This window comes from Macrosteles quadrilineatus, unplaced genomic scaffold, assembly GCF_028750875.1.
Source record: "Macrosteles quadrilineatus isolate MER2022 unplaced genomic scaffold, UCM_ALF_1.0 Scaffold_8__2_contigs__length_117827958, whole genome shotgun sequence".
Classification (NCBI taxonomy): Eukaryota; Metazoa; Arthropoda; class Insecta; order Hemiptera; family Cicadellidae; genus Macrosteles; species Macrosteles quadrilineatus.
This window is the reverse complement of record NW_026542601.1, coordinates 108262981-108278121: the sequence shown is the minus strand read 5'-3', so window position 1 is coordinate 108278121 and position 15141 is coordinate 108262981. Positions and strand designations below refer to the sequence as shown.

The following is a 15141-nucleotide window of genomic DNA, read 5'->3' as shown; positions in this document are numbered from 1 at the left end:
CCCGTTGGAGTCTCACACTACAGGCTGTATCCACATGTGTGCGTAAACATATTTTCCAACTTCTCGCTGGAAAAACTTTTGTCTTATGAAGTAAGACTTTAAAGAAGATACACAAGTATTCAAAATTACATATTGTTAATCAAATACACGTAACAAATACCTATACCTTTAAAAATAGCTCTATTGTGTCAGAGACAAACCAAAGTTCCCAACCCCAAAACCGAAACCTGTCCTCAATACTTCAGTCGTAATTTTGCACCTGGTTTATTTTAAGCTTAGGACCTTAAGGGTCTGTTTGGGGGGGGGGTTGCCAGACCGTTATGACGTAGCTCCTATGGGGGGGGGGGTTAACGGGGTCAGCCGCCTCAAGGCCGATCTTATCAGTGACCTGTTTGCCCCCCTTTCATCCCTGTACTTCCCCCCCTAAACTTACTTTGTCAACCCACACATTATTAAGGGTTTTGTAGCCTAAGATTTGTTTATATATTGGTCGTAGTTTAATTTTTATCAGGGAATCTCTAGTTAAAAACATAAAAACCTTAGGTGACGAATGCATTTTCACATGGACGTGATTAAAAATAATTGATGAATTCTTAGATGGAAAGGACTTGTTTTGTAAAACTGTTATGGTTGACAATATATTCCAGTAATTCCTTTACTTTTTATGATTTGATGCCAACTTAACGTAATATACACCCAAACTAGTTTTTTAGTGTTATAATTTAATTTTCAGCTATTGTGAATGTAGCTGAATATCATTTTATAATTTATGCAAGAGATATTCCTCTTAGTTTTTTTTTTCAAATAAAACAAACCAACAGTTTCACGGGCTAAAAAAAGTGTTTTGATTGTAAACAATGTCAATGTCAGATAGGTATTTATTGTTCAACAGCTGTACGGTATTTCGTTAAGATCATCAGCTGTTAATATACTTACATCGTTACATTCTTGATTTTATTGTAACAATTTACTGTCAATTGATCTTGTTGTTCCATAAATTATCTACTTAGGAACAAACTTGAATTCTGGTGTAATTTGGCAATTATTTCCTCCAATTTGTATAACCTCAGAGCGAAAAACAAACAAAAATCCTTCATTTTTGCGCTACAAACACGTATTTTCATTTAAATCGGTTTATCCGAAATAAAACAGATTGCAACACAGAATTAGTTTAATGATGAAAATCTTTAAAAACCTATCACACATCCCTAATCACTCCCACTAACTTCCTTGTTAAACACGACGCTTGATTGGTCGTTGCTGTGTTAACAGCTGATTGTGTGACAACAATGGACACTTTCTTTGCGAATGATAAAACGATGATTGGGTGACGCGGCTGTTTCCGAGCATTGTTGCCAACGGCGCGGCGCAGTAGGCGTGTAGTCTTAATGCGCACATTTCCTGTGACTTAGGTCAGTACTAACTATTGCTTAATGTCAATCAACCACCGGATATTGTATTGTAGGTATTGTATTCATTGTAGAAGAATAGACACAAAACGTGGGAGTCAAGGAAACGCAGGGCTGTGCGAATGAGATGATTGATGCAAGTTATCTAATAAAAAGGAGATTACTGTATTGCGTTATTGTAAAGTAGTTATAAATAGAAGATTATTGATGGAAGTTAGCCGTTGGGAAGAAGATTGATGTAAAGTAGTTATTTAAGGTGAATTATTTAAGAAAAATAGCTAACTAGGAGACATTTTTCCAAATAATACATTAAACGAAAGAAGATTGGTGCAAATCAGCTATTAAAGTGGAGATAATTGATACAAAATATCTATTAAGGAGGAGAAGGTTGATGCTAATCGGTTATTAACAAAGAGTTATTCAAACCAAGCAGCTATTAAAGAGGCGATTGATGATGCAAAGTAGCTATTGAAGATATGAATATTGATGCAAATCCACTATTGAAGAGGAGAAAATTGATGCAAATCAGCGATTAAAGAGGAAAATATTTATGCAAATCAGCTGTTAAAGAGGAGGATATTTATACAAATCAGCTATTTAAGGGAAAATAAATTTATACAAAATATCTATTTAGGAGGAGAAGATTGATGAAAATTTGTTATTAATCAAAAGCTATTTATGCCAAGTAGCTATTAATGAGGGGAATATTGATACAAAGTATCTATTTAAGAGGAGAATATTGATCTAAATCAGCTATTCAAGAGGAGATCGTTGATGCAAAGTAGATATTGAAGAGATATAAGAGATTGAAGTAGCTATTGATAATTAATGTATAACTTATAAAAAGTTTTAAAAATAAAATGATTGCTGGCTTAAAGCAATTAAATCAGGGCGTTATGGGTAAAAAATTATGAAAAAATGATCGAGGATAATAATTGGTGCAAGATAGCTGCTAAATAGAGATTATTACTGTAGTCATTTCTAACATTTATACCTATGTATGCTAATAATGAGACTAACTATTAAAATAATGAAACTGTAATTGAATGTGAAATTAATATTCCTTCAAACTATTACCACAGTAGATAATTAAAAAAGTTTTATCCCAGCAGTGTTCAGTTGGTTGCTGCCCAGATGTCTGGTGTGTTTAAGCAGTGTAAGATAAGAAAAATAACAATTGTTTTTTTAACTATTGGGTAATTCAACATTTTCTTAAAATCAATCAAAACAGTTTCTCCGTTTTCTCATGTTTGTCTCATGTAATAAAAAAAACTACTGTTGCAAACATTCTCAAGGTTAAAGTTACTTTAAAACAAACCTGTTTATTCAGAACACAGAATTATCAAAAAAAAACTACATGTTTAACTCGACTGTAATCCAAAAACTAAAACTTTCTGAATGACTAAAATTGTGGTGTCTTGTGTCTTTTAAGACCGAATTGAAATCATATGGATATGAAGATGAGCAGCATAAACCACCAATCACTATGATTTAGTTTTTTGTGTTAAAGATTTAGCATGGAAAATATAATACAATTCATTTTTATTTTTTGTATTTCGATGTCAATGGCATTTTAAATTCAGCTAGACCTATTAGTATGGTAATTGACAATTTTGTTTTGTTCAGATTTATAAAACTACTAGCTGTACCCACGGGCTTTGCCCCGTTCAACTTCATAAGTATTCGCATGGCTCAATCACGTCCCGGTTTGAAGTTCGTTCGCTACGCTCACTCACCTTTAGGTTGGAGCTCGTTCGCTGCGCTCACTTGTTTTCAGGTTAGCTCGTTCGCTACGCTAACTCGCCTCCAGGTTGATGTTCGTTCGCTACGCTCACTCACCTTTTGATTGCAAATTAGCTGTTGTCATAAATTTTAAAAAGTCATCCCTTTTATTGTTTATAACACTTTGATAAAGGTCCGTGAAGTTGGCGTACCCATATTAGCGTATCCACTTTTGATCATACCAATCGTTAGTTCATCGTTAGTTCTTGATAGTTCCCAAATTTTGTCGTTAGTTCTCAAAAAATAAAAAAGTTATAGCCGATAATAAGTGGGTACGCTAACTTCACACTTCCGGGTTCTAGCGCACGCCGTTTCCTGATGAGAAATGTTTACATCTATATATCAATCGTTAGTTCTTCGTTAGTTCTCGATAGTTCTCCAATATTAACGTTAGTTCTCAAAAAATAAAAAAGTTACGAGGCATACAAAGTGGGTACCGGTATGCCAACTTCACAATTATAGAATTTCCAGCGGGCACACTTTTTTGAATAAAAATGCTTACATCTATATACCAATCGTTAGTTCTTCGTTAGTTCTCGATAGTTCTCCAATATTAACGTTAGTTCTCAAAAAATAAAAAAGTTACGAGGCATACAAAGTGGGTACCGGTATGCCAACTTCACAATTATAGAATTTCCAGCGGGCACACTTTTTTGAATAAAAATGCTTACATCTATATACCAATCGTTAGTTCTTCGTTAGTTCTCGATAGTTCTCCAATATTAACGTTAGTTCTCAAAAAATAAAAAAGTTACGAGGCATACAAAGTGGGTACGCCAACTTCACAATTATAGAATTTCCAGCGGGCACACTTTTTTGAATAAAAATGCTTACATCTATATACCAATCGTCAGTTCTTCGTTAGTTCTCGATAGTTCTCCAATATTAACGTTAGTTCTCAAAAAATAAAAAAGTTACGAGGCATACAAAGTGGGTACGCCAACTTCACAATTATAGAATTTCCAGCGGGCACACTTTTTTGAATAAAAATGCTTACATCTGTATACCAATCGTTAGTTCTTCGTTAGTTCTCGATAGTTCTCCAATATTAACGTTAGTTCTCAAAAAATAAAAAAGTTACGAGGCATACAAAGTGGGTACGCCAACTTCACAATTATAGAATTTCCAGCGGGCACACTTTTTTGAATAAAAATGCTTACATCTATATACCAATCGTAAGTTCTTCGTTAGTTCTCGATAGTTCTCCAATATTAACGTTAGTTCTCAAAAAATAAAAAAGTTACGAGGCATACAAAGTGGGTACGCAAACTTTACAATCATACAATTTCCAGCGGGCACAGTTTTCTGACTATAAATGCTTATATCTATATCTACATGTGTCTACACACATGTGTTGTTTTCCCACCAACTGTTCGTTTCGAGAATGGCAAAAATATTCCTTCACTTTGATGTGTGCAAAAATACCGGCAATGAACGGAAAACGAAAACACGAGCACGAGCATTTGCTGTCATACTACTCGCGATTCGGCGAGTTGCTGTTCTGTACTTTGCGTGGGTACAGTCTGGAGCCGGCTAAAGGCATGGAACTTGAATAAAATCCCTTTTTTTCAAATCATTAAACTAAATTTCAATTAATATTTTATTATAACTAATTTATCATAAGATAACAATATTTATTCTCGGTATATATTAATGACCTAACACTTTTAATTTTGAACGTATTTTGAAACTGTTTAAGAACGATGCTGTGAATGTTTGAAAGAATAGTTGAGGGTACGTGTTTGAGAAAAATCGAGAACTAACGAAGAACTAACGATTGGTATATAGATATAAGCATTTATAGTCAGAAAACTGTGCCCGCTGGAAATTGTATGATTGTGAAGTTTGCGTACCCACTTTGTATGACTCGTAACTTTTTTTATTTTTGAGAACTAACGTAAATATTGAAAAACTATCGAGAACTAACAAAGAACTAACGATTGGTATATAGATATAAGCATTTTTATTTATAAAACTGTGCCCGCTGGAAATTGTATAACTGTGAAGTTAGCGTACCCACTTTGTATGCCTCGTAACTTTTTTATTTTTTGAGAACTAACGTTAATATTGGAGAACTATCGAGAACTAACGAAGAACTAACGATTGGTATATAGATGTAAGCATTTTTATTCAAAAAAGTGTGCCCGCTGGAAATTCTATAATTGTGAAGTTGGCGTACCCACTTTGTATGCCTCGTAACTTTTTTATTTTTTGAGAACTAACGTTAATATTGGAGAACTATCGAGAACTAACGAAGAACTAACGATTGGTATATAGATGTAAACATTTTTATTCAAAAAAGTGTGCCCGCTGGAAATTCTATAATTGTGAAGTTGGCGTACCCACTTTGTATGCCTCGTAACTTTTTTATTTTTTGAGAACTAACGTTAATATTGGAGAACTATCGAGAACTAACGAAGAACTAACGATTGATATATAGATGTAAACATTTCTCATCAGGAAACGGCGTGCGCTAGAACCCGGAAGTGTGAAGTTAGCGTACCCACTTATTATCGGCTATAACTTTTTTATTTTTTGAGAACTAACGACAAAATTTGGGAACTATCAAGAACTAACGATGAACTAACGATTGGCATGATCAAAAGTGGATACGCTAATATGGGTACGCCAACTTCACGGACCTCTTTGATAAAGGTTTTTATGTTTTAATATTTAACATTGGAGAATTTAAACGTTGTTAAGTGCACAGGTGTGCTGCGATTGGGGTTTAATACATTTGGACTTTATTCAAAAGTAAAATAGTTTTCTGTGCTGCACTCTGTAGAAACACTTTGGCACTATTTCAAATCATGACTAATGCTAATACAGAATGTTGTAATTATTCAAACCTACAAAACAGTTGGTAAAAGTAAACATCTGCTTTTAAATTATATTTATTTGTAAACATTGTAGATCAAAAAGTCTGACATTAACCCACTTAAAACCCTCTGGGGCAGAGCCCTTTTGATAAATCTGCACCAAACTTCACTCGAACCATCCTTGAAAGATGCTTAATAATGCCTGAAAGTTTCATTACAATCTGTCGAGCGGTTTCGGAGTCCATAACGTATATACATACACACACACACATACATAGTTCCTCTTTTATAGATATATAGATGTTGATGTTAGCACACATGTCTAACATCCATTGGGTAGCATTTCCTTCCCACATCAAAACCATAATTGAATTTTTAAAATCTATTGTTAGAGTTATATCGTGTATGCAAATTACATAAATTTCACTTACGGGTATAGTATTTGAATGTTTTCTGAGGTAATTCAGACGATTAGCGTTTCTAAATAAAATTGAAATACAACCAAAACGTAAAATATTTTAGGTATTACAATTTTAAATAGTACTCAGACATATTCAAAATAATCTATCTAATCAACTTTCCCCTAATTAAAAAAAACACAAATAGTCCAAAATAGCCTTGGGTCAATACCGTAAGGCGTAATGCAATGCGGGTGATTATAAGATCGCCTGACCGAAGTGGAAAATGTCGTGTCGTGTAAGAAAGCATGCATGACCGTGGAATACAAGTGGAAAATCATTACACCACAAAAACTAATGAAAACCTCGCGGCAGTGTGCGAGGGGCAGTTGTGTCGGGCGGACTGTCCACTGCAGTACCATGATCTACATACTGTACAGGTATTGAGGTGCTACTTTATGCTGATCTTATCTCCCCCCCCCCCCACACTTCCTACGCCACACTTTCTTTACCCCTTCATGTATGTATGTGTGTACTGCGGGATAAAACGTGCCTTTCTTTAAATTCAGTGTAATGATTTGTTATTTTTTGGGGGTGATGTTTTTTTGTATTGCTAGTTAGGTCAGATTTTTTGTATCATTCTGGAACTTGGGATAAACTCAATAAATGGCAGGAGGGTATACATAAAAAATAGGTCGTGAAAAGTATACAATTTCATAAACTATATTTTATTCTTGTCTGTATAGTTATTGTGTTATTATTTCAATAAACGTTACAGAAACAGGTTGACATTAGTACTTATGGTTAACAAAAACACTTTTAACATTGATTTCATACTTAACAAATGTTGTCTTCCTAGAGGGTTAAACTCATCAAAAATTTAAAATACATGCGTTATAATTTTTAGCAAGATTGCAGACTAACAGTTTTTCCTTTTTTCTAGACATTCAAAAGCATAAATCTCTTAAATGTTTAATTTTAACTCTTATTATGACTCTAGATTTTAGTTGTTCAAATTACATTCGTTATTTTTTTAACCCTTGTTAAATAACCATCTGTGGAATTACTTTGGAACCATATCAGATGATTCATGTCAGCGTAAATGTTACAAAATCTTTACAGCATAGTACATTTTGCTTTGGTTGACACTGTCCGTGTGCTGATCTAAAAGGATCTATATACGATATAGATTGAAAGTTTTACACACTAAAGTTTAAGTAAGATCTGCTTCTCAAATTTATCTACCTCAAAAGAGTGTATCTTATACACCTACAGAGAGGCTCCAGTTTGAAAAGTTCAAATTATACTCTCGAAAATTGTCTAGTGCTTTGATTTTATTGAAATTGAATGAAATTGATCTTGCGCGAAAAGACTAAATTCCACCAATCTTACCAATATAGTTTATCTAACTTTTTACTAAGAAAAGAGATAACTTCTCCTCATAAGGGTTAGCTAAATAATTTTCAGTATTAAGTTCTACTACAAGGGCAGTGTGATAACAAAAAATTAAAACTTTACAACAAACTAACATATAAGCAATTATAAATTTTAATAAAAATATACGTGTGAATACTGACGCCATTTTAAAATGCATTAGGTAATACCACCTCCCCATTTAATCAATACAAAGAACTTATGCATTTATTCATACAGAATTACAATGTTCGGAGTAAAGACTTGATCAATGCAAGAGAACATGCAACACTTAAAAACTCGGCTACACAACTTGATTATTTGTTTTAACCCCAAAGTGTCACTAATGCCAATAAAATATTCTTTATGTTTTTGTAATATTTAGTTATAAACATCAACATTATAAAGGTACTTAAAAACAACGTGTAAAATTTCTACTAAGATCATTTCCTTGCATCATAAAGGTTGGGGTTTATAACAAATCTTTTATAAAAAAAAGAAAAAGAAATTTGATTTATTTAGCCTCACAATTAATTGTCTAGTGATTCAAATTCCACTAAGTAAAAACATTAATTAAGTTAAATTCCACAATGGAAATCTTCTATGGGATGATTGCAATTAACCAATAGTCTTTGAAGCTTAAATCTACAGTCCACGTTAAACTGTAGGCACAACCCAAGAAAAAAATATGTCTCTGCGTTTACTCAGTCCATTAGGCAGGCAGGTCACTGGGCAGGTTACCTGCCTCTGGTGTTTTTTAAGTTAATTGAGGCAGGTGACCTGCCGGCCGGCTTCATGAAAACGCGACTTTAGAGTATAGGACAACTTGTCTCTATAGATATAGATATTCCTCCATCAAAAGCAGTAAGATCTTATTTGTCCATTCATATATACCTTGTGTCACTGCATACAACATAAAAGCATACCCTAAACTTGCCTGTGTAGTCAAATGGTTAATACTGTTTTGAAATCTGGAAGCTCATAGTTTGATCAAAAGCGGTGATATTATTCTACGTCCAAATGACCATTTGTTAGGATATCAAAACAAAAGAGGTTGGTTAGAATATCAAACTAACAAATATTGATGTTAAATAGTATCAAGAACGTAACAAAATTTCTACCAGCAGTTAAATAAATGAGGAGACAATGTCATCCAGCATAGTCGCATGGTTGAACAGCAATCTTAAAAGTCATTGGTGGCTCGGCTCCAATCTGTGTATTCCAGCAGTCAAGCTTTTGTACTCTATGTGTTTAACATAGACCTGTATTTACCTCCGATTCTAACTTTTCGGCTCTTTTGGGTGCCTTCTATTTTAGGTAACCTATTAGCTCCAGTATTTATTCTATTACTGTACAGATGAGATAATTTTCATACTTTGCGTATTACATACTTGTTAGTTCAGGACAACTTATTTGATGTACTCTGTGTGTTCTAGGACTCCGGACATGTCTCCTCTCAACAACACTGTCCATCCCCTGGACCCCTCGCTCCCGCTGCAACCCCCCAAGAAGACCGGATGCTGTGGTCGGCTGTGTGACAAGCTGTGTTGCCGAACACCTGATAAGGTAAATCGATCTGGTAAAACACTGAAAAATGTTCCACTTGAGCAAGCTTGTCACTTGTCATAATGAGCACTTTTAAAGTTCCTTTTGTTATCATATGGTAATGGATTTGTTTAAACCTTAAGATAGTCTGTTTAAAACCATTTAGAGAGTCTTAAAACTGAAGTTCCGATTTTTTTCAAATTTTAAATTAAATGTTACAGCCTACCGAAGGTATAATCAGAAGCTGATTTTACACCATGATTATTACCATCTTCTATTTGATTTGGTGAATACAGCTCCACTATTCCACTCATAGTGTTTTGATCCTTGAGTTAACTAGTTTGTCCAACCTGACAAATATTAAATCAACTGTAAAGATTGTCAGTTTCTATACAATATTCTAAACATACAGGGTGATTGATATAAGTGTGCCAGCTGTTTTATTAGAAAGTTATAAGAGACTAGCTGTACCCGCGGGCTTTGCCCCGTTTAACTTCATAAGTATTCGCATAGCTCATTCACGTCCTGGTTGAACCACTCATAGTGTTTTGATTCTTGAGGTAACCAGTTTGTCCAACCTGACAAATATAAATTCAACTGTAAAGATTATCAGTTTCTATACAATATTCTAAACATACAGGGTGATTGATATAAGTGTGCCAGCTGTTTTATTAGAAAGTTATAAAAGATATAAAAAATGTTAAATTGTAACTGCCTTGGATTTTTTATTAAAAAAATGTTGGTCAAATTAAAAATAATAATCTATACGTTGGTTGGACTGTATATCTATTGTCTTGCATATGTTTACAGTTTAGTGTATACATATCAAAAGTTTTGCTAGACGTATTTGTTACTTGTGTATAAAAGCGCCAACGTAAAGTGGTGATAGTTATTTCCATCTTATAAACCATCTAAAATAGAGTGAAGAAAAAAATATATAAAACTGAATCTCTGCATCCTCTTTAGGTTTGTTGCTGCATAAAAACTCCAAACTGCTGCAGCGGGCTGGGCCGTGGACTGGGAGCTCTCTGCAGCAAACTAAACTGCTGCAAGAAGATGAATTGCAGCAGTTGCTGCGGAAAGACTGACACTAAAACGAAAAATAAACCCAAGCCTGCTCGGCAAAGGTAAATTAATTTTAAGTGTGTTGGCTTTTCTCAAAACACATTTTTAAGGCACAGTATATGATTCTTTTCAAACATTTACCAATAAAGTGACCGTATCCTTCTCACTGAGACGTGATTCCTGCATTCTTTTTACATCCAGTACTTTATATTAGCCCACATATTAATCTGTTACATCCCAGATTTCCAACTAAAATAGTTATTGTTATTAAGGAATCATAGTTGATTGATAAAAATAGCGAAGTATGTTACAACCATTAAAGTACAAACACTAGTATCAAACAATTTGATGATTCTTGGTTCATAAGTAAGACATTTGAACAAAATTGAAAATTCTTTTTTATGTTAAACTTTATTGGAGCTGCAGGAAAAGCAAGCTGTGTAGAGCTGTGTAGCTGTGTGAGGAGCTGTGTGGATTTGGGCACAGCATTGTACCTGTTCCATTTGATAACCATTGGTAAACATTTTTTCCAACTGTAGCAAATTACTACCTTAGCAATTATTACAGATACAACTGCAAAAGCTATTATGTATTTCAAATGATACAATCAAAGACTAACCAACACAAGTAGACTTCTCATCCCATTGTAAATTTTGAAGCTCGGTTTCCTGTCTAGTTTATGTCCGGTGACGCTGATCGCTGTCGACAAAATTTAGTTTCTATTATTTTAGGGTTATTTTAATGATTCCTGCTTTATTGTTCAGTTGTAACTAGAGTATGAGCTATTGTTTATGATTAGATCGTTTTATTTGGTTAAATGTTTTTTTCTTTAATAAGAAGATCAAATTGTTATCCTAACACGACCTCTACAGTGCACCAGACAGAACTAACGATAAAATTAGCTTCAGCTGTTCCATAAGGATGAGAAATCTACTAAAAGGGAGTATGTTTCATCTATGATACAATGTACAAATAACTTAATAATAATAATGTTAACTGTTCCAATAGCAGTAGACTACGAGACTGCTTGTCACGCCTGAACTGCTTCCGCTGGTCCACGTGTTGTCGCAAGAGACAACCCCCACCACCGAGGGATGAGGAGGAGGGGGACGAGGGGGGAGGCTGCTGTGACGGCTGCAAGTATCGCTCCTGCGGATGTTTCAGGTATGTATCAGCTGAAGAAACAGCTGATCGTACTCCATCATACACTCATCCAGTATTCACATTCACCGTGCAAATTGCACTGATGTCTTAATTAGGTAATTTTCAATGTCAACTTTTCAACCTTTTGAACGACTTTCTGCCAAGCTTTATTCAACTTTAAACAACTTACTATCAAACTTTGTTCTACTTATGATGTTTTCCTCCCAGGGCGTTGTTCTGTCTCAACCGAGCCTGCTGTCAAAGAATGCGGGCTTGCTGCAGATGTACAAGGTTTGGTTGCTGCAGATCAGGGGGATGCTGCGGTCCTACCCCTCCTGCACAGCTGGACCGCAGAAAAAGCAGACTCAGCGTCCGCAAGAGTCAGACCAGCATTACGGTGAGAACGTAAAACTGAAACACTTAGTTCTGAACTCCCAGACAGAGCTGGCCTTAGGCACGTGCAAAAAGTGCAGCCACACAGGGTACCTTTGGAGGCCCGCTCTTGCAAAATTCAAAAGAATTTCAAAGAGTGTCTGTATTTTACACCAGTTATGCTAATATTACAAAAAGAAAAAGGGGAGAGTATACTAAATTTATAGATTGAGATTTTGTTTAGTTTTTATTGTTAGATTACTAGTTCTTTTTTTTTTGTGGCCAGCTCTGCTTTCTGATTGCTAAAATTATGTGAGAAACAAAAGTCATCGTAGAGTTTGCCTTTGTGATATAATTACAGTTAAGAGCTTTATTCACCCCTGCAAAAACACTAAAAACATGCGTCGGGATTCCCTCGCTCCGGATGGAATGTGTTATTGTGTGTGGAATGTGTCCAGATCTAATGTTAAAAAATTTCCCCCTACAGATTAATGTTGATTCTAGAGCCCTCATACATGATATATCCAAGAAAATCAATACAAAAGAATCTTAAAAGTAACGTAACTTGAGTAACTTTTAAACATTGATAAAACTATTTTTTTTATTTTCAATTTATTGAGTTATAAAAGCAATAATATAACTATTAAACTACATTTTTACCAAGTTTTAAGAAAATCTGTTGAAAAACGGTGTCTGAAACGAGGGACGAAATAATTAACATGTTTTGATTGGAGGCTACTGCGCTACTAGCCTTTACCAAAACTTGGCTCAAATGGCAGATGAATCACGAAGTGTCGATTTAGTAGTTGTGTGTTTAGGATGTTTTCAGAATGGCGCACATAAATGAAAATATGAAAATCTACCTGTTGTGGTTGTGCATATCGGGTATGGAATTTGAATTTGTTTACAATGCAATTGGCTGTCTCAAATCCTGACACATGTGTCCAGCAATTTGTATAAATGCAAATAAATCCAACTTAACTACCATAACAATCAAAAACATTATTTGTACACCTAATTTTACCACCTTACAATACGACTGTTACAGCAAGGGATCCCCAAGCTAGATCCTACCTTGGTAGAACACCAGTCTATGATGCGAGGGGCCGTGCCTGTACTGCCTGTGCCTCTAGCCTGGCTGTGCTGCATCCTCAATGTCTTCCTGCCTGGTACAGGTACGATACAACATCGTAACACTTTGTTTAGTAGTGCTATAACCAAACTGAATAAAACATTTGTCTATGGAGAGGACTAGATGTAATAAATTTATATAACAAATACACCTCAAATAAGCAAAAAGAAAGCCTTCTTTATGCTTCTTTTACACTATAGGGATTTAGCCATCCGGTTGAAAACAGTACGATGTTACTCAGTTTATATGTTTCTGTTTCTATTACATTACATGGTTTCTAACTCTAACTGTACATCAAGATAAATGTGTTTATAGTGTTACAATAATTAATTAACAACTGTGTCTAAGGAATATGTCAGCCTTAGTCACTAACAAGACTACAAGATCGCGCCACTCATCCTACACTCATCTCCATTCAAACTTGGCTAAAATACCTACTTTGTATGGCCGCCATTTCATTAAAAAGTATTAAGTATTAATAATCATAAACAGTGTCCGATTTATAGGTTAAATTGTTTACGGCAAAAACCATATTGTGTGGAAGGAGAGTTGCAAAACTGATGTTAAAACCTTGCCCAACAAATCATCTGTCGAGAAAATTAATGTAATTTGATGATGATAAATTAATAAATGCAATCCAGCTGTGCAATAAAATATAGCGATGATTAGGAAGTCATTATTGGGAACCAAGAATTTATTCAAAGGTCATGTTTTCTAAAGTAAGAAAATCTGTACTACAGCTACATGATGAATGATGAATGGTTTGAGTAGCTGAGTGGTTAGAGTGTTCGCCTGACAATGAAAAGGTTGCTGATGGTTCGAGCCTGAGAAAAGTCAGTAGCCTTTTTGATGGTTTGAAACTAGACCCAGCTGTTTCTATCATTTGGCTTTAACTAAATTATCCTGGCTAATGAAACAGCTGATCTTAGTCATCCAGTAACAAAGCTATACACATGATGTCACTCCATTCTACATCACCTTGCTTATTATTTCCACCTCAAAATACGTACACCCACCTCCGATGACGGTTCAGTTATCAGGTCAAATATCAACGGGGAGGTTTTTAATGACAGATGTCAACCTATAGTTTGTATACCAATTCATTTTCTTATTACCACGACCTTTAAACCTTCCTAGGATACAACTGGTTTCAAAAAGGCAGTTTAGTTCTTTGATAAGATTTTTTAATAAAGTAGGTATAAATACACTACCACTAAAATATGCTAATCTTGTTGCGTTTAAGGAGGCACATCATCGTATTAATATTTTTATTTGATCATAGGCACATTATTGAGTGGAGTGTTCTGCATGTGTTTCGGCAAGCCGAGGTTCTCAGTGAACGACTCGTACCCGTCTCGATTGACAGCGTTCCTCATCAACCTGGTTGTGTCCGTGTCGCAACTCTTCACCGTCATATTCTGTCTGGTCGGATGGGGTTGGAGTATTTGGTGGGGTGTGATGATGGTACGCTTTGCAAGTGAGTATCTCAAGTTACATCCTTAGAAAATACCGAGAGAAAATCTTTAATTGTGAAAGAAACATGTTATTGTTTTTAAGAACTAGGACAGAGTCATGTACCATCTAGAAACTATCCATGTTCTTTTGAAGTCCTATAAGTAACATTAGGTGAAACTGAAATAAGTAAATAACTGTTTTCAATGCCATTGTTGTACATTGTTACAGGAAAAAATAAAAGGATTCAACTGGCAGAAAGAACAGGCGGAGACCAACCAGCGGCTGCGCCAGTGGCGGTCAATCAGAATCATGATGTAGAGAGAGCTCGATAGCGAAATAGACTAAGAAACGGATACAGATTTTACAGGCTGCGTCCATGTGGTTCAACTTAATGTTAATGGTTAACATCTCGTTGTGTTGACACAAAGAAATATGATATTTAAAAAATGCTGCATTTCATCAAAATTTACAGAGATTAACCATATGTTTTATAAGATTACTACATTGATTTGATTTGACCATCCTTTCCTTTGTGGTGTGAGTAACCGTAAGTCCTTTGAACTTACTTATAATGGCTGGTAATAAAAAGGGATTATATATTTTTTTCA

The 15141-nt window shown here is 34.9% G+C and overlaps 1 protein-coding gene across 1 annotated transcript; it reads left to right on the top strand.

Annotated features, from left to right (window-relative positions):
- The first annotated feature begins 6716 nt into the window (after nucleotides 1-6716).
- LOC129000642 (protein stum-like) lies at nucleotides 6717-14865 on the top strand. Its single transcript, XM_054427603.1, has 8 exons — nucleotides 6717-6856; nucleotides 9258-9387; nucleotides 10333-10493; nucleotides 11440-11595; nucleotides 11803-11971; nucleotides 12995-13121; nucleotides 14361-14555; nucleotides 14762-14865. Exons 1-8 carry the CDS (start codon nucleotides 6717-6719, stop codon nucleotides 14863-14865), a joined length of 1182 nt encoding a protein of 393 aa, XP_054283578.1.
- The last annotated feature ends 276 nt before the right edge of the window (nucleotides 14866-15141 follow it).